The 18,871-nt window shown below is 44.7% G+C and overlaps 1 protein-coding gene and 1 long non-coding RNA gene across 2 annotated transcripts in view; one reads left to right on the plus strand and one right to left on the minus strand.

Moving 5' to 3' along the window:
- Positions 1-5,391: 5,391 nt before the first annotated feature.
- Positions 5,392-14,919, plus strand: LOC147121252 (uncharacterized). Its single transcript, XR_015077520.1, has 4 exons — positions 5,392-5,706; positions 12,684-12,758; positions 13,813-13,852; positions 14,405-14,919. It is a non-coding gene; the product is annotated as an uncharacterized LOC147121252 (long non-coding RNA).
- A 46-nt stretch (positions 14,920-14,965) lies between these two features.
- Positions 14,966-18,871, minus strand: part of LOC147121253 (uncharacterized) — a 208,917-nt gene continuing 205,011 nt past the window's right edge. The window contains exons 12-13 of the mRNA XM_085981466.1: positions 16,518-16,629; positions 14,966-15,198 (exon numbers count right to left, since the gene is read on the minus strand). Coding sequence (XP_085837592.1) covers positions 15,145-15,198; positions 16,518-16,629 — 166 coding nt within the window. The 3' untranslated portion in view covers positions 14,966-15,144. The remainder of the gene's footprint in view (positions 15,199-16,517; positions 16,630-18,871) is intronic.

An 18,871-nucleotide genomic window follows, 5' to 3' on the forward strand; every position in this document is an offset into this window, starting at 1 on the left:
AGATTTGACACCGAGCCACATAAGAAGATATTAGGGCAGATGACCAAAAGCTTGGTCAAAGAGATAGGTTTTAAGGAGCGACTTAAAGGAGGAGAGAGAGGCGGAGAGGTTTAGGGAGGGAATTCCAGAGCTTAGTGCCTAGGCAGCTGAAGACACGACTGTCAATGGTAGAGTGACTAAAATTGGATATGTGCAAGAGGCCAGAATTGGAGGACGCAGAGATCTTGGAGGGTTGTGGGGCTGGGGAACGTTACAAGGATAGAGCAGGGCAAAACCATGGAGGGATTTGAAAACAAGGATGAGAATTTTAAAATTGAGGTGTTGCCGGACAAGGAGCCAATGTAGGTCAGCGAGCACAGGGGTGGTGGGTGAACTGGACATGGTGCGAGTTAGGATACAGGCAGCAGAGTTTTGGATGGCCTCAAGTTTATGGAGGGCATCGGAATAGTCAAGTTGAGAGGTAACTAAGGCATGGATGAGGGTTTCGTCAGCAGATAATAGAAAGAAAACTTGCATTTATATAGCGCCTTTCACAGCCACTGGACGTCCCAAAGCACATTACAGCCAATGAAGTACTTTTGGAGTAACAACAGAAAATGCTGGAAATACTCAGCAGGCCAGGCAGCATCCGTGGAGAGAGAAACAGAGTTAACGTTTCAGGTCTGGGACCCTTCATCAGAACTGGAAAAAGCTGGAGATGTAACAGATATTAAGCAGGTGCAGAGACAGAGGGGAGAGGGGTTTAGGAGGGGAGGAAGGAATTGAAAGAACATCCTGTACTTTTGTAAGAGGCAGGAAAGATAAAATGTTGCAAATGGGAGTGGCAAAAATCATACTGCATGAAAAATGGGGGCAGGGATAATTATCTGAAATTGTTGAACTCGATGTTGAGTCCGGCAGGCTGTAAAGTGTCTAATCGAAAGATGAGGTGCTGTTCCTCGAGCTTAGTGTAGTCACTGTTGTAATGTAGGAAATGCGGCAGCCAATTTGTGCACAGCAAACTCCCACAAACAGCAATGTGATAATGACCAGATAATCTGTTTTTTTAGTGATGTTGATTGAGAGATAAATATTGGCTAGGACACCAGGGATAACTCCTCTACTCTTCTTCAAAATAGTGCCCATAGGATCTTTTACATCCACCTGAGAGGGCAGACGGGGCCTCGGTTTAACAGCTCATCTGAATTACGGCACCTCCGACAGTGCAGCAGTTCCTTAGTGTCATCCTAGTCTCTGGAGTGGGACTTGAACCCACAACCTTCTGACTCAGAGGCGAGGGTGCTACCAACTGAGGCAGATGAGCTGAGGCAAGTGCGGAGTCAGGTGATGTTACGGAGTGGATCAGCAGAGGCCAGGAGAAATATATTCTGCTCAAAAACAAGAACAAACCAGCCAATGATTTCACAGCATGGATGAATAAAGATACAAGGTCAAAATTGAAACTAAAGAGAAAGGCATACACTAATTACATAGACAACGAAGGGGATTATGACAAAAGGGAACACGAAGAGGACAGGAACGAAGCAAAAAAACAATTAAGGTAAAGAGGAACTATGAAATGACATTTTTTTTTAACTCGTTCACAGGATGTTGGCATCGCTGGCAAGGCCAGCATTTATTGTCCATCCCTAATTGCCCTTCAGGAGGTGGTGGTAAGCTGCTTTTTCAGAGGGCAGTTGAGAGTCAACCACATTGCTGTGGGTCTGGAGTCACATATAGGCCAGACCAGGTAAGGACAGCAGATTTCCTTCCATTAAAGAACCAGATGGGTTTTTACAACAATCTGGTAGTTTCATGGTCACCATTACTGATACTAACTTTATTTTCCAGATTTAATTAATTAACTGATAATTAACTGATTAACTGATAATGCCATGGTGGGATTTGAACTCATGTTTCATGGATCATTAGTCCAGGCCTCTGGATTACTAGTCCAGTAACATAACCACTATGCTACTGTACCTCAATTATCAAAGAATATAAAAAGAAACAGAAAAGTATTCTACAGACACATAAGTAACAAAAAGACAAATCAGCGTAGGGATAGGGCCACTAAGGGATGCACAAGATAAACTTGCAGGTAATGATAGCGAAATGGCAGAAATATTGAACAATTACTTTGCCTCAGTATTTACCAGGCAGACTAACAAAGTGAACATGACATTAGAAGAAGAGGTCTAAAAAGATACAAAGACATTTAAGATAGAAAAGGAGGAGATAATTGATTAACTAATCAAACTTGAGAGAAGATAAAACCCTGGTCCCAGATGGATTGCACTGGGGTTCATTTCTAGAGGGATAGGAATTGAAAAGCAGAGAAGTTATGTTAAACTTGTATCGAACCTTAGTTAGACCACACTTGGATACTGTGCACAGTTCTGGTCTCCATATTATAAAAGGGATATAGAGGCACTGGAGAAGGTGCAAAAAAGATTCAAAAGGATGATACCAGAATTGAGAGCCATGGTGTGGAGATGCCGGTGTTCGATTGGGGTGGACAAATGTAAGAAATCACACAACACCAGGTTATAGTCCAACAGCTTTATTTGAAATCACAAGCTTTCGGAGCGCTGCTCCTTCGTCAGGTGAAGTGGAGAGATGCATAAAAACACAGCTTATATAGTCAGGGAATAATGTCAGATGTTTACAGGTAATCTTTCTAACTGCCATTTATCACACCTCGGCAGAGAGATAATCACAGCAATCAAAGGTGTAAATGGTGTCCAAACAGGTCAGTCAGGAAAACATTACATCAAAGAACAATGAGGTGGGGTCACAAGGGGTCAAGTGTTGCAGATGCTGGGGTCTGTGTGAAGAACAAAAAAACAGACAAAAAACATTTTTTTTGCTGGAAATCACAGCAGGTCCGGCCGCATCTGTGTGGAGAGAACAAGCCAATGACGACTCGAGTCTGGATGACCCTACATCAGGTGGGGTTACATGTAGCGTGACATGAACCCAAGATCCCGGTTGAGGCTGTCCTCATGGGTGCGGAACTTGGCTATCAGTTTCTGCTCGACGATTTTGCGTTGTCGTGTGTCTCGAAGGCCGCCTTGGAGAATGCTTACCCGAAGATCGGAGGCTGAATGCAGCCGGACCTGCTGTGATTTCCAGCAAAAAAAATGCTTTTTGTCTGTTTTTTTGTTCTTCACACAGACCCTTGTGACCCCACCTCATTGTTCTTTGCTGTGATTATCTCTCTGCCGAGGTGTGATAAATGGCAGTTAGAAAGATTACCTGTAAACATCTGACATTATTCTCTGACTATATAAGCTGTGTTTTTATGCATCTCTCCACTTCACCTGACGAAGGAGCAGCGCTCCGAAAGCTTGTGATTTCAAATAAAGCCGTTGGACTATAACCTGGTGCTGTGTGATTTCTTACAGAATTGAGAGAACATAAGAATTAGGAGCAGCAGGTCAATCGGCCCCTCGAGCCTGCTCCGCCATTCAATAAGATCATGGCTGATCTTCTACCTCAACTCCACTTTCCTACACTATCCCCATATCCCTTAATATCCAATTTAGGGATATACTTATCAGGAAAGACTGAACAGGCAAGTAACATTCGCACCACACAAGTGCCAGGCAATGACTATCTCCAACAAGCGAGAGTCTAACTACTGCCCCTTGACATTCAATGGCATTATCATCGCAGAATCCCCCACCATCAACATCCTGGGGGTCACCATTGACCAGAAACTTAACTGGACCAGCCACATAAATACTGTGGCTACAAGAGCAGGTCAGAGGCTGGGTATTCTGTGGCAAGTGTCTCACCTCTTGACTCCCCAAAGCCTTTCCACCATCTACAAGGCACAAGTAAGGAGTGTGATGGAATACTCTCCACTTGCCTGGATGAGTGCAGCTCCAACAACACTCATGAAGCTCGACACCATCCAGGACAAAGCAGCCTGCTTGACTGGCACCCCATCCACCACCTTAAACATTCATTCCCTCCACCACCGGCATACCGTGGCTGCAGTGTGTACCAACTACAAGATGCACTGCAGCAACTTGTCAAGGCTTCTTTGGCAGCACCTCCCAAACCCATGGCCTCTACCACCTAGAAGGACAAGGGCAGCAGGCGCTTGGGAACACCACCACCTCCAAGTTCCCCACCGTCCTGACTTGGAAATATATCGCCATTCCTTCATCGTCGCTGGGTCAAAATCCTGCAACTCCCTACCTAACAGCACTGTGGGAGTACCTTCACCACATCGACTGCAGCGGTTCAAGAAGACGCCTCACCACCACCTTCTCGAGGGCAATTAGGGATAGGCAATAAATGCTGGCTTTGCCAGCGACGACCACATCCCAAGAATTAATTTAAAAAAAGGCTGGGGCTCTTTTCTCCAGAAAAGCGAAGGGTAAGAGGTGACCTAAGTCTTTAAAATTACGAAGAGTTTGATAGGGTAGATATAGTAATCTGGGATGTAATGTTTAAGTTATCCACCAGAGGGAGCCAAATATTAAGGGTTCACATTCACCAGTATATAAGGTAATGGGTCATGTATTCAATGTCCTGGTACACCAGTTAACACGGTAATGTGGCATTGCATTATGGGTATGACTTAGAGGTTGATCCTCCATCTTGTGCTTGTGCAATAAGAAATGTGCCTGGCCTTCAGCTTGTAAGAGATATGTTCCTCTGCTACACCGTGTAAATAAACAGTTGGGTTTTGTTCCTAATATCTCGCTTCTCTCAGTTTCTGACCTTACCACTCGGATATCAGAGTAGATGTAGAGAAGATGTTTCTATTTGTAGGGGAGACCAAAATTTGGGGCCATAAATAGGGACCAATAAATCCAAAAGGAAATTTAAGAGAAACTTTTTTACCCAACCAATGGTGAGAATGGAACTTGCTACCACACGAAATAGTTCAGGCAAATAGTATAGATGCATTTAAGGGGAACCTAGATAAGCACATGAGGGAGAAAGGAATAGAAGGGTATGCTGATCGGGCTCAATGAAGAGGGGTGGGAGAAGCTTCATGTGGAGCACAGATGTCGGCATAGAACAGTTGGGCCGAAAGGTCGGTTTCTGTGCTGTAGATTTGATGTAGCTCTATGAATGTGATCCTTTACACCAATACAAATCCTGACATCCAATGTAATAACAAATAATTTAACTTGTTCAGTCATCTTGAACCAGTGGGCATAGCCTTTATTCAGCGCTGTTTTCAGTTGTATCTTGCTTTTGAATTGTCAGTTTTTTCCAAGTTTTGTAGATTGGCATGTATGTTGTAATGGGAAAATACTACTCATCTGGTATTATTTTGTGCATTAATAAATACTAACTCTCATCAATTGTTGCCTTATTCCATACTGGAATTTCCGTCAAATAATAATGACATTTAAACTCGAGCAACAACTTCACGACAATACCTTTTAATTGGATTTCCGCATTTCACAAGCAAGGGGTGGATAACTCTGGGCTCGCTGGCCCGTTCGATGACAGCGGAGAGCGGCTGGCTGGACTGAGAGGGTTGTTTTAAGGCGCGTCTCTTCAAATGGAGAGAAGAGGCGGGATATAGAAAGTTTGTAGAAACCGCCGTTCTAAGGCGCTTTTCGATAAAGAAAAAAAATGCCTTCAAAGAAAAGGGGGACGGAAAGCTGCCCCAACGCGAGGAGAGGACCCGCTGGAGACCCCGCAGCTGTGTCCAGCGGAACGCTGGCAACCGAGCGAGAGCGCGCGCTGCTGCAGGTAACGGCCGGCCGTGTGCGCGCGAGAGGGGGATGGCAGTTTGTGCTGGCCGGGGCAGAGCGCGCCAACCCCTGGCCCCCCCGCACGGACCACTCTGACTCGCAAGAGGACTTAGGGCCCTTCCGCGCAGCCGGCCGCTGCCACTACTGTCTTGAGGTTGTGCTTGTAAACTAACAACGCCTTTTGGTCGATAAGCCGGAAGATGTGCCTCGACATTCTGGGAAGTGTAGTTTAACTGATGCACTTGGTTCACGTTCTTGGGGAGTGTAATATTAGAAGCTGCAATATAGCTGATATATTTACTGCAGCCTTAAAATAGGGATTTTAAAAAGTCACTTCTCCCCTCGTCTCTCGAAAGGCGTTATCTCCTGGTGTAAGTTTCACATTTCCCCTTTTGTAGCTATGCAGAAGCTGTCATTTTTTTCTCCCCCCCCCCCCCTTACTTTAACCCACTCATCTTTCAGCAGATAGCTTATAACAGTGACTCACAAGAAGCATATGTGTGAGCCTAAACTCAATTACTGTAAGTTTCTTAGTAAATACAGTGTTGTTACTGGGTATCTGTAAAATGTAATGGCTGTGGGAAACTAAATGTGGTAGAGGAGCAGAGATCTGGGAATACAGATACATCAATCGCTAAAAGTAGCAATGCAAGTTGATCAGGCCATAAAGAGTGCTAACAAAGTAGTGGGTTTCATTTCTAGAGGAAGAGAATACAAAAGCAGGGCGGTTATGTTAAATTTATATAGAGCCTTGGTTAGACCACACTTGGAGTACTCTGCAGTTCTGTCTCCATTCTACAAAAAGGATATTGAAGCAGTGGAGAAAGTGCAGAATAGATTTACAAGGATGTTCACCAGAATTGAGAGGATACAACTATCCGGAAACATTGAGCAGGCTGGGCTCTTTTCTCTGGAGGTCTTTAAAAATATGAAGGGGTTTGATAGAATGGATGTGGAGAAACTTTCAACTTGTGAGTCCAGAACAAGGGGGCATAAATATAAGGTAACCACTAACTGATCAAATAAAGAATTTAGGAGGAATTTCTTTACACAGAGACTGCTGAGAATGTGGAACTCGCTGCCACTTGGAATTGTTAAAGCAGAGAGCATTGACACATGTAAGGGGAGGCATACATCAGGGAGGAGGAAATGAGGAGAGGGAAGAGAGCAGGTTGGGGTGTAATTACTGGTATAGATCAGTTGGACCGAATGGCCTGTTTCTGTATTGTAGATTCTACGTAATTCGATGTTACTTTTGTATTATGTTGACTTGAACTGTGGAAAAACTCCCAGCAGTCCATTTTAAAAATTATTTATCCTTTGCAAACTTAGGTTGTGCCTGGAGAGCAGTGATTAAAGGTCTTTCAATAATAGTGGGAGCATTGAGATGGTTAATTAAGAATATCACACAAGAAGCATATTGCACAACTTTTTTTAAATGTATGGGTTTGTGATTTTTTTTTGCTATGGTGTATTGATACCAATACTCTAAACATGTCCTGTGAGAATGTTGTAAATATGAATATTGAAAATTGCCTGTCTTTTTGAACATTTTCATCTCCCCCAAAGATGAGCTTGTGGCGGAGCCACCAAAGGACTCGGATCGTTTGTATATAATTCCCTTTAACAACATGTTAGCTACAGCCTGAGTCTGTATCTTTATTTATACTGTTTACTTGTACAGAGCGTGATTACTTTAACAGCGCGGGTAAACGCGATGACGTCACGCCGTACAGAGCGTGATCCCCCACTGGTGGGAAGAACATGATGACGTCAACCACGGGACCAGCGAGCAGTCCTCGTGGAGCCTCCGAACTGAATAGACCTACACTCGATGTTCTCCTGCAGTTACTTGTTTAAACCTGTTAGTTTCCATTAAACTTCGTTTTGTTTAAGCGCCTGAGTGGACCTCAGTCTTTGGATAGGAACTAGACATTCCTACATTGGTGACCCCGACTTTTGCAAACGGTTTTCGCAGAAGATAATCAACATGGAAACGAACGCCGTTACCTTAAAGCTACCGCAGTTCTGGGAGCAACAACCAGCCACGTGGTTCATCCAGGCTGAAGCCCAGTTCGCCATCAGGGACATCGTTGTGGATCAGACCTGTTATTATTACATGGTCTCCGCCCTCGACAGCGCCACAGCCTCGCGGATCGTCAGCCTACTCGGTAGTCCGCCTACTGATCGCAAGTATGACACCTTAAAGGCGCGGTTGCTGCAGGTTTTCGGGCTCACGAAGTCGGAGCGTGCCCACCGGCTGCTCGCTATGCCCGGCCTCAGGGACCTCAAGCCGTCTGAGCTCATGAGCCAGATGCTCACGCTCCTTGGGTCCGAGCCGGAATGCTTCCTCTTCAGGGAGCTATTCCTCAGCTTACTCCCGGAGCAAGTTCAGGCTGCCCTAGCCAGGTCCGAAGTCACAGACTGCGCGGAGCTTGCTGCCGAAGCGGACAAGATTTTCGCGGTGACACAACAGCACTGCGCGGCCACGAGGCGCCAATCCCCCACAGACGCTGCTCCAGCTCCTCAATCACCGGGGTTGTGCTTTTACTACGCCCGTTTTGGCGCGAAAGCAAGATGCTGCCGCCCTCCCTGCAGTTTTTCACACAAAAATAACATCTACAGCCACCCTGGCGAAGGAGGACCGGGTCTAACTAGCGCCCTGCGGCGGCGATGGCCATCGGATTTTCAGGGAAGCTTCTCTTCATCACCGACTCCCTATCTGGTCGACGTTTCCTTTGCGACACCGGGGCATCCTACCTGCGTCAAATCTCGATATACTAGCTGGAGGCCACGGCCCCGCCCTCGTGGCGGTTAATGGCGTGGCCGTTCGGACCTTCGGAAGGCGGCAGGTCCAGGTGTGTTTCGGCGGCCAGCATTTCCACTGGGAATTCATCACGGGCAAAGTCACGCAGGCCATCCTTGGGGCGGATTTTTTGTGCGCCAAAGGCCTCCTGGTCGATGTCAGGCACTGCCGGTTGATCAACGCGGCCACGTTCCACTCCATCCCGTGCCACCGCGGTAACTCCGTGCCGCGCACTGTCTTCTGTGCGCTCCCACCTCCAGACGACTTCACTCGGCTTCTCGGAGAGTTCCCCGATCTGACCAGGCCCACTTTCTCCTCCTCGGCTACAAAACATGGTGTGGAACATCACAACACCACCACCGGTCCCCCGGTTTACGCACGGGCCCGACGGCTGCGAAAGCGGAGTTCGACACAATGGAGCGGCTGGGGATTATTCGCCTCTCCACATTGTTCCGAAACCCGGCGGCAGATGGCGGCCATCCGGCGACTACCCATGCCTGAATGACGGCACTACTCCTGATCGGTACCCGATCCCGCATATCCAAGATTTCTCGGCCCATTTGGCGGGAAATACCTTTTTTTCAAAAGTCGACCTCGTCCGTGGTTACCACCAGGTCCCCGTGCACCCGCAAGACGTCCTGAAAACTGCAGTCATCACCCCATTCGGCCTGTTCGAATTTCTGCGGATGCCATTTGGCTTGAAGAACGTTGCACAGGCTTTCCAGCGCTTGATGGACTCCGTGCTTCGGGACCTAAAATTCCTCTTCGACTACCTTGACGACATCCTCATCGCCAGCCCTAGCAAAGAGGAGCAGTTCTGCCATTTGCGCACCCTCTTCACACACCTCGGTCAACACGGTTTGATTATCAACCCGGCCAAGTGCCAGTTCGGCCTGCAGCGGATTGATTTCTTGGACCACTGCATTACATCAGACGGCGCAATCCCCTTACAGACAAAGGTCGAGGCGTACATCTTTCCCGCGCCCGCAGACCGTCAAGGCCCTACAGGAGTTCCTCGGGATGGTCAATTTTTATCACCGGTTCGTCCCTAAGGCGGCTCTGCTTATGCAGCCCTTGTACGAGGCCCTCCCGGCCAAGTCCGGTAAGGATCCGATCAGCTGGACGGCCGAGATGGACCGGGCGTTCGTCGACACCAAAGGCGCCTTGGCCAACGCAACCATGCTGGCGCACCCGCTTCCAGGTGCCACCATCGCCTTTACCACCGACGCGTTGGACTACGCAATCGGAGCAGTGCAGGAACAGTGGGTGAATGGGACGTGGCAACCGCTGACGTTTATCAGCCGTCAATTACGGTGAAACGAAAGAAAGTACAGCACTTTCGACCGGGAGTTGCTGGCCCTTTTTCTAGCCATCCGCCATTTCCGGTTCTTACTAGAGGGACGTCCGTTCGCGGCTTACGTGGACCACAAGCCACTAACGTACGCTATGGCCAAAACCGCCGAACCGTGGTCAGCTCGGCAACAACGTCGCCTGACGTTCATTTCGGAATTCACTACGGACATTTAGCATGTGTCCGGCAAAGACAACCTGGTGGCGGATTGCCTCTTCCGCGCGACTATGCACGCAGTCCAACTCTGAATCGACTATGCCCTCATGGCTGTGGATCAAGCCTCGGACCCAGAGGTCCAAGCATACAGGACCAGCCCCTCTAGCTTCCAAGCGGCCAACGTCAAATTCCATGCCGCAGGCACCACGCTACTTTGCGACGACTCCATGGGAGTTCCCCGCCCTATCGTTCCAGTTGCCTGGCGCCGAAAAGTGTTCGACGCCATACACGGGTTGTCACACCCTGGCATGAAGGCCTCGCAAAGGCTGATGTCATCAAAATTTGTCTGGAAGGGTATGCATCTGGATGTCCGCGACTAGGCCAACACCTGCGTGGTCTGCCAAAAGGCCAAGGTACAGCGTCATGTAAAAGCTCCATTGGCCACCTTCGCTGTTCCGGAGCGTAGATTCGACCACGTGAATGTGGACCTCGTGGGGCCGCTTCCACCTTCTCAAGGTTTTACACACATCCTCACAATGGTAGACTGCACCACTAGATGGCCAGAGGCGGTTCCTTTGGTTTCCACCACTTCGGCAGACGTGGCCAGAGCTTTCATCTCCTCTTGGGTTGCTTGTTTTGGGGTACCGGCGGACATCTCTTCCGATCGTGGACCGCAGTTTTCCTCTGAGCTCTGGAACGCTGTGACTCAGGGGCTTGGCACCAAACTACATTGAACCACCGCCTATCATCCACAGGCAAACGGCCTGTGCGAGCGATTCCACAGGTCGCTCAAAGCCGCTCTGCGGGCCAGTCTTCAAGGCGCGGGATGGGTGGACAGACTTCCCTGGGTCCTTTTGGGTCTTCGTACGGCGCCCAAAGAAGATTTACAATTGTCCTCGGCGGAACTTGTATATGGCCAGCCACTACGAGTACCAGGGGATTTCCTCCCGTCTCCAACAGAGCCATGGTCCGCATCCCAGCAACTCGTCGGCCACCAGGAAACGGCCAGATGTTTCGCTCCAGTGCCTATGTCACATCACGGCTTACAGAGCTCCCATGTCCCAACTGAGCTGAAAAGCGCCGAGTACGTGTTTATCCGCCACGACGCTCACCGGGACCCGCTCACGCCTCCTTGCACTGGTCCCTTCCGCGTCATAGAGCCGGGAGACAAAACCTTTTTGGTCGATATCGGAGGCAAACCGGACCACATATCGGTTGACTGGCTGAAGCCGGCACACTTAGACCTGGACCGCCCAGTCGAAATCGCTCAACCGCCAAAACAGGGCCAACCGCCCACAGTCGCCATGCCAGATCCACCACAACCGCCCGCCAGCTCGACCACCGTCCATCAGCTTCCACTTCGAGCGACTTCTGTAACCCTGGACAGGTTTGTCAGACCTCCTCGCCGTCTCACTTTTGCTGTTAAAGACAATTCTGGGGGGGGCGCATGTGGCGGAGCCACCAAAGGACTCAGATCGTTTGTATATAATTCCCTTTAACAACATGTTAGCTGCAGCCTGAGTCTGTATCTTTATTTATACTGTTTACTTGTACAGAGCGTGATTACTTTAACAGCACGGGTAAACGCGATGACGTCACACCGTACATCACGTGATCCCCCACTGGCGGGAAGAACGTGATGACGTCATACCACGGGATCAGCGAGCAGTCCTCGTGGAGCCTCCGAACTGGATAGACTTACACTCGATGTTCTCCTGCAGTTACTTGTTTAAACCTGTTAGTTTCCATTAAACTTCGTTTTGTTTACGCGCCTGAGTGGACCTCAGTCTTTGGATAGAAACTAGACATTCCTACAAGCTCACCTATTTTATTCAGTGTCTTCCTGCTCTGGAGTTCCCTAGCACTGAAACATGGAGAGGTCTTTGCAACGCTTAATGCTATGTTCCTGTTCTTCCAATTTCAGCACTTCACCTAATGTTTAAAATAAAATCTGATTTTTAGAATATGCTGCCTTCCCAGCCCATAGTCCTTGTACACCTTTCAACTCAAAGACCCAATTGGTACCTATAACTCTACTGTAGAGGAGACCTATCCAAGTAACTATGTCAGCATTCTCATTCCAAATTATTTTTTTTAAATACAAATTTGCTTTCTTTTTTATTTGTTCTCCGGATGTGGGTGATACTGACAAGTCAGTACTTACTGTCCATCCTTATTTGGGTTGGCTTTTGTAGTGATTTAAAAAAAAGTATAAACAACTGAGTGGCTCTTTAGGCCACCTTACTGGACACTGTGTCAACCACATAGTGTAGGACTGGAGTCAGGTGTAGGCCATGTGGATTTATTGAATTAAATTTCCCAACAAAATTATGTTAATAGTCCAGTACACTACTGTTCCCCTTGCGTGGTTAGGGGTTCGTTCTTGCAGGTGAAGCATCACTAACTCTGCACTAAATGTGCCTATTCTCCCTTTTGTCTGTGAATAATACAGCAGCATGAATATTTAATTTTAATTTGAATTACCAGTATTCCTGTCGTGATGCTGACCTCTGCTTCGTGCTTGCAAAAATATATATTTTTTAAAGCAATGTGGAATTGGGAATTGACTGGGTATTAATGCTGATGCAGACTGTGAAATAAATTGTTACATTATACTGTAGATAATTATTAACAGCATCATGGTTTTTTTTAAAATTAATAGCATGAGTTGGTGAATTTGCAGCAAATGAACTTATCGCTCCAAGCTGTCCTTCAAATGGTTGTCTCCTTCAACAAGGTAAATCATTAGAAATTCCGTGGAAGAACATTGAACTGCATCAAAGTGTTTCCCACATCTGCTTAACTTTGGAATCTATAGATTTTTTTTTTTTGCTTTTGTTTGACATTTAAAAATATATTTTGAATCCGTTAGTTAACTATTGTATAATCCACTTATAGCAAACTAATCTGTGTAGATCTAATGGCCCGAGTCTTCTGATAATAAGGCTGAGGGTACCTGATTAAAATGAATGTAATTCTGTCGGCATTACAGTGGAAAACCTAGGCCAATTAATCTAGTTTATACAATATCAGTTATAACTAGACAAACCAATTTGGCACCTATTTTCTTTCTCCACAAAAGAGCCTACTTGTGGACAGTTGTATATGTCAATAGCAATTTTTTATTCGCTTTAAGGAACACTGATTGGAATTAATATGAGCTCAGTGGCCAGCAGGATAAATCAGTGACTTCTGATGTCCGGTGGTCATGAAAGGCGCTATATAAATGCAAGGTTTTTTTTTACCAGTTACTATTTCATTGGTGTTTATCGCATCTATTGCAAGAATAACTGGACTTACTGTTTTATATTTTTTTTTAGTTCCGAGTTAGAAAAGATGTTGACTCTGAACTAAAATTCTTAAGAGAACTTTTTGTGAGACAGAAATGCCCTTTTTTTTTTAAAGCTCTTTACCGCCCCCCCCCCACCCTGCAATTTTTCTCGGTCACACACAAACTGAGCCAGGCAACCTGCTCCCTGGGCTCCACTGTTGATCTGAACAGTTACTATGAGATTTGTGGTAGTCGGCCATTGATAACTCTATCACCACCTTTTCCTTTCTCCTCCCTGTGAGTAATGATTGGTGTCTGCTGTGATATTTTCAGCAGTATGGGCTCAACCCCACCTCCTCCCCAACATGCCTCATTACCTCAATGTATAGTGCTTGCTGTATTAGTAAAAACTCTCCTTGTTAATGTGCTTGTGGATCATCCAAACTGATGAGATTTTTCACTCGCTGTAAGTTGCAGGCACCAGTGTTCGAATCTATGATTATTACTTATTTTATTTCAGATTATTGAAGAGGTCAGCCAGAACTCTGATCATCTTGCAGGTTAGTGTTGAACAATGAATCGTGGCTTTAGGTCCCTTACAAGTGGTTACCTCTTCTCTCCTACCAGTGAGGGCTAGAGGTCAGCAGAATCTCTTTGGTTCCAAGGTAATATTCCTGGCAATGGGTGACTGTAACCAAGTCCACTTTCTGTGACACTCAGTAATCTGAATTCCGAGCTAGGAGGTATCACAGAGTGCTATTGGTGATTGTTCAGTCATTCTGGCTTGTTAATGGAACCTGTTGCTTGAGATTCTTTCCATTCTGTTCCTGCCAATCTTGCAAGCAAGTGCCCTAACCAATAGGATAACTAGCTGGAAAAGCAGCAGGAAACGTACCAGTGCACTGGGTAGATAGGATGTGTGGTTTTAACTAAACTCTAGCAGTACCCAGCTCTTGTCTACCTGTGCCTTAGTTCTCCCCTACCCCCACACTGTTGTTCCTGTCTCAGTCAAGAGTTATGTTTGTATGTTATTACATTAGTGTATAGTGTTAAATTATGGCAAAAGTATGTCACAAATATAACTTAGTTACAATTTATTAACTTTTATGTAGAGCTGAATGAAGGATGGTCGACTTTCTTCAAGGTACAGAAGTGATCAAGAATACAAAACTGAATGCTGAAATTAAAATTCTGACTCTTGGATGTGGTAATATTATCCTTCGCATAAAACGGAACTCGGACATGTTTTCTGTCCAGTATTTACATATTTAAAAAAACAGAAACCTGCACATTGCAACAATATAACAATGGCTGTTCTTGCAACCAATCTGATGTGTGTGCCTACATGCTGCCCAGAGATGACTCAAGTTTTGAATATATGGAACTAGGACAGCTAATGCTGGAAGTGCTGTTACAGTAACTTTGTTCTCATTTATGCTGCTGGCGCCTAGGCTTGTGATTTCTAAGTATATAAAATAAAGCAAAATTGATTAGATCTCCTAACTCTTCTTGTTAAAAATTGTACCTATTTTATTTGGCTCTTTCACTAAAAACAGGTAACCATTTGTATTAACTGAAACAACATGTCAATTGCTAATTAAAGTTTGTAGTAGTGTATGGATTTAAAGACTGTATCAGCAGTGTGTTTGAGCCATTATTTGATGCTAGAATAGATTTGTAATCAGTCATATATCCCCCAATTAAAATAAACACAATGCATGACACAAAAAATATCCAGCTGAATCCTTCACTACCTCCTTTAGTACACTATAGAATTTGGTTGCCAAAATAGTTGGTGCTGTCCTCAAGTAATATTCTGTGTTGAGAGTCTGTTTTGACCGCTTGGCTTCTTTCATATTCCTATGTTTGCATAGTTTATCCAAAGACTACTGGAACGTTTGGCTTCCTAAAAGACACAATTATCACAAGTCAAATACACTGCTTTATTTGCTTTACATCGTATATGTCAAGATCTATAACACTTTTATATAGACCTGTGTGAGGCAAATAAGAGTTCTCCTTTTATCTATATTTTTGGTGAAAGATAATGAAATTGAACTTTTTTTCTCTTTTTGCTACCCAGTGTGGGTAGTTAACACTAAAACATCAGGTCATAGGCCAAGTGTAGAGTTGAACCATATCATCCAGCTTGAGATGTGTCTACGTATTCTAAAGCTGTTAGGTTCTGGATTAAGGCTTTGAGAGCAGTGCCTCATTTTTGCTTGTAGTCTGCCATTAGTCTTTAATGGGGCCTGTTGGAGGACCGAGTTTTCTTTATTGAGAGCTGGCATCAAAACAGGTACAGAATTTGCATCCTTCATAATATTTGTTACTGAAGGAAATAGGAATATTGTGTGTATCAAACAGCATATTATCAAAACTACAGTAAGACTCCCCTACCCTGAGTTTCATTTAAAGAATAAACACAGGTTTTCACACTGGTGAATGAAATGTAAAGGTTGGGCTTCCTGGGGGTAAATGTACTGCTGAGTTAGCCAGTATCAGCTAGGGTACTAGAGGAGAGTGCTGTAATAGGTTTTAATAGGGCTACATAGAAAAATAAATAAAAGTACAATACAGTATAAAATGGAATGAAACATACAATAATTGTACATAATACAAGTAGCAGTGCATAATTTGAATATATAGTCAGTCAAATCATCATGTTCCCATATCTGGACATCGAAAAAGAAACTGAGAATGCAACATTAGGAGTACATAAAGGTGTAGTGTGTTGGAGCCAAAAAACCAAATACTTATGGTTCCTGGGTTAATGCAGTGAGCAGCTTGAAAAGACTGTATGAAACCTCATGCACCTCCTGAATAAAGATTTGACCCATTGATGGTGTAATTGTAACTGTAAATTTAAACTTTACTTGGTACACATTGTAAAATGGTAATTTTTTTTGTTGCAAATTAGTAAGGAATTATGGAATGTGATGGCAAGTGTCTTTTTGAAGATGATTTTTTTTAACAAAAGGCAGTGTTTTATTTTAATACTAGGTTTCCTCATGCCAAAGTGATCCCACAAGTGGTATGACCTTGGGTGTACATAATCTTATTTAACAGTGCCCACTTGAAAATACTTTTTTCTTTGTGTGTATAGAAAGGAGAAACAACACATATGAATTATCTAGTATTCCTCATTGGTAGTCTAAACTATGCAATTCTCTCCACTGGTTAGTGTCCCCTACATTTATAACAACTCCAGCCAAATATACTCACCACAATACGACTGTTCGGGAGAATGTCTTCAATGTTCAACGGCACATAAGCATTCACAGGGTCTGGAGCAACCTGGTTCTGGCTTTGCTCTTTGAGATCTTGGCTTACAACTCTGTCAGACAAGAGTTACAAGACTTAGAGCAAAGAATTCAATTAATTCTGTCAAGAAAATGTTGACTAGTGGGTAAAGTATGTTGAGGGGTACTATACCACCTGCTAGATTGAGAAATTAGATTAAAAGGTATGACTGTAGATAAGCAATGGCAAACATTTAAAGAAATATTTCATAATCTCAATGAATATACATTCCACTGAGAAATAAAAACTCCATGTGAAAAGTGATCCATCTGTGGATAACTAAAGAGGTTAAGGATAGTATTAGATTAAAAGAGGGTTATAATGTTGCCAAGAACAGTAGTAAGCCTGAGGATTGGGAGAGTTTTAGAAACCAGCAAAGAATGACCAAAAAAATGATAGAGGGAGAAAATAATAGAATATGGGAGTAAACTAGCAAGAAATATAAAAACAGAGAGCTTCTACAAGTATGTAAGAAGGAAGAGAGTAGCAAAAGTAAACATGGGTCCCTTAGAGGCTGAGCCAGGAGAATTTATAATGGGGAATCAGGAAATGGCAGAGACGTTAAACAAATATTTTGTATGTCTTCAAGTAGAAGACACAAAAAACATAGTGGGGAGCCAAGGGTCTAATGAGAGTGAGGAACTTAAAGTAATTAATATTAGTAAAGAAAAAGTACTGGAGAAATTAATGGGACTAAAAGCCAACAAATTCCCTGGACCTGATGGCCTACATCCTAGGGTTGTAAAAGAGGTGGCTGCAGAGATACTGGATGCATTGGTTGAGATCTTCCAAAATTCCCCAGATTCTGGAACAGTCCTAGTGGATTGGAGGGCAGCAAGTGACACCGCTGTTCGAGAAAGGAGGGAGAGGGAAAACGGGGAACTACAGGCCGGTTAGCCTGACATCAGCCGTCGGAGAAAATGCTGGAATCCATTATTAAGGAAGTGGTAACCGGGCACTTAGAAAATCATAAGATTAGGCAGAGTCAGCATGGTTTTATGAAGGGGAAATAGTGTTTGACAAATCTGTTTTTTGAGGATGCAACTAGCAGGGTAGATAAAGGGGAACCAATGGATTTAGTATATTTGGATGTTCCAAAGGCATTTGATAGGATGCAACACGAAAGTTTGTTACACAGGATAAGGGCTCATGGGGTTAGGGGTATTATATTAGCGTGGCTAGAGGATTGGTTAGGGGACAGAGAGTAGGAATAAACTGGTCATTTTCAGGTTGGCAGGCAGTTACTAGTGGGGTGCCGTAAGGATCAGTGCTAGGGCCTTAGCTGTGAGGAGGACACAAAGAGTCTGTAAAGGGATATAGACAGATTAAGTGAGTGGGCAAAAGGTGGCAGATGGAGTATAATGTGGGGAAATGTGAGGCTATTCACTTTGGTAGGAAGAATAGAAAAACAATTTTTTTTAATGGTGAGAAACTATTAAATGTTGGCGTTCAGAGGGATTTGGGTGTCCTTGTACACAATACACAAAGTTAACGTGCAGGTAGAGCAAGTAATTAGGAAGGCAAATGGTATGATGGCCTATATTGCAAGGGGATTGGAATACAAGAGTAAGGAAGTCTTGCTGCAATTTTATAGGGCTTTGGTGGGACCACACCTGGAGTACTGTGTACAGTTTTGGTCTTCGTACCTAGGGAAGGATATACTTGGGGCTTTGGAGGCGGTGCAACAAAGGTTCACCAGATTGATCCCTGTGATGAGTGGATTGTCCTATGAGAAGAGATTGAGTAGAATGGGTTTATACTCTCTGAAGTTTAGAAGAATGAGAGGTGATCTCATTGAAACATAAGATTCTGAAAGGGCTTGATAGGATAGATGCTGAGAGGCTGTTTCCCCTGGCTGGAGAGTCTAGAACTTGGGGGCATAGTCTCAGGATAAGGGGTCAGTCATTTAGGACTGAGATGAGGAGAAATTTCTTCTCTGAGGATTGTGAATTTTTGGAATTCTCTACCCCAGATGGCTGTGGATGCTCAATGGTTGAGTATATTCAAGGCTCAGATTGATAGATTGAGGTTTTTAGACTCCAAGGGAATCCAGGGATATGGGGATCGGGCAGAAAAGTGCAGTTGAGTTCGAAGATCAGCCATGATCTTATTGAATGACAGAGCACGCTTGAGGGGCCCTATGTCCTTCTCCTGTTTCTTTATGTTCTTGAAGTGTGGACTTCTCTTTCCATGGTAACAGGACATTGTACAGATCTATAACTTCGATTTTAGAAATAACACTTCTATTAAATCTCCCCATGCTCAGTGGTTCATCA

The sequence above is a fragment of the Somniosus microcephalus genome, chromosome 3 (genome assembly GCF_052327205.1).
Source record: "Somniosus microcephalus isolate GS21.2 chromosome 3, FLI_Smic_1.0, whole genome shotgun sequence".
NCBI classification, from domain to species: domain Eukaryota; kingdom Metazoa; phylum Chordata; class Chondrichthyes; order Squaliformes; family Somniosidae; genus Somniosus; species Somniosus microcephalus.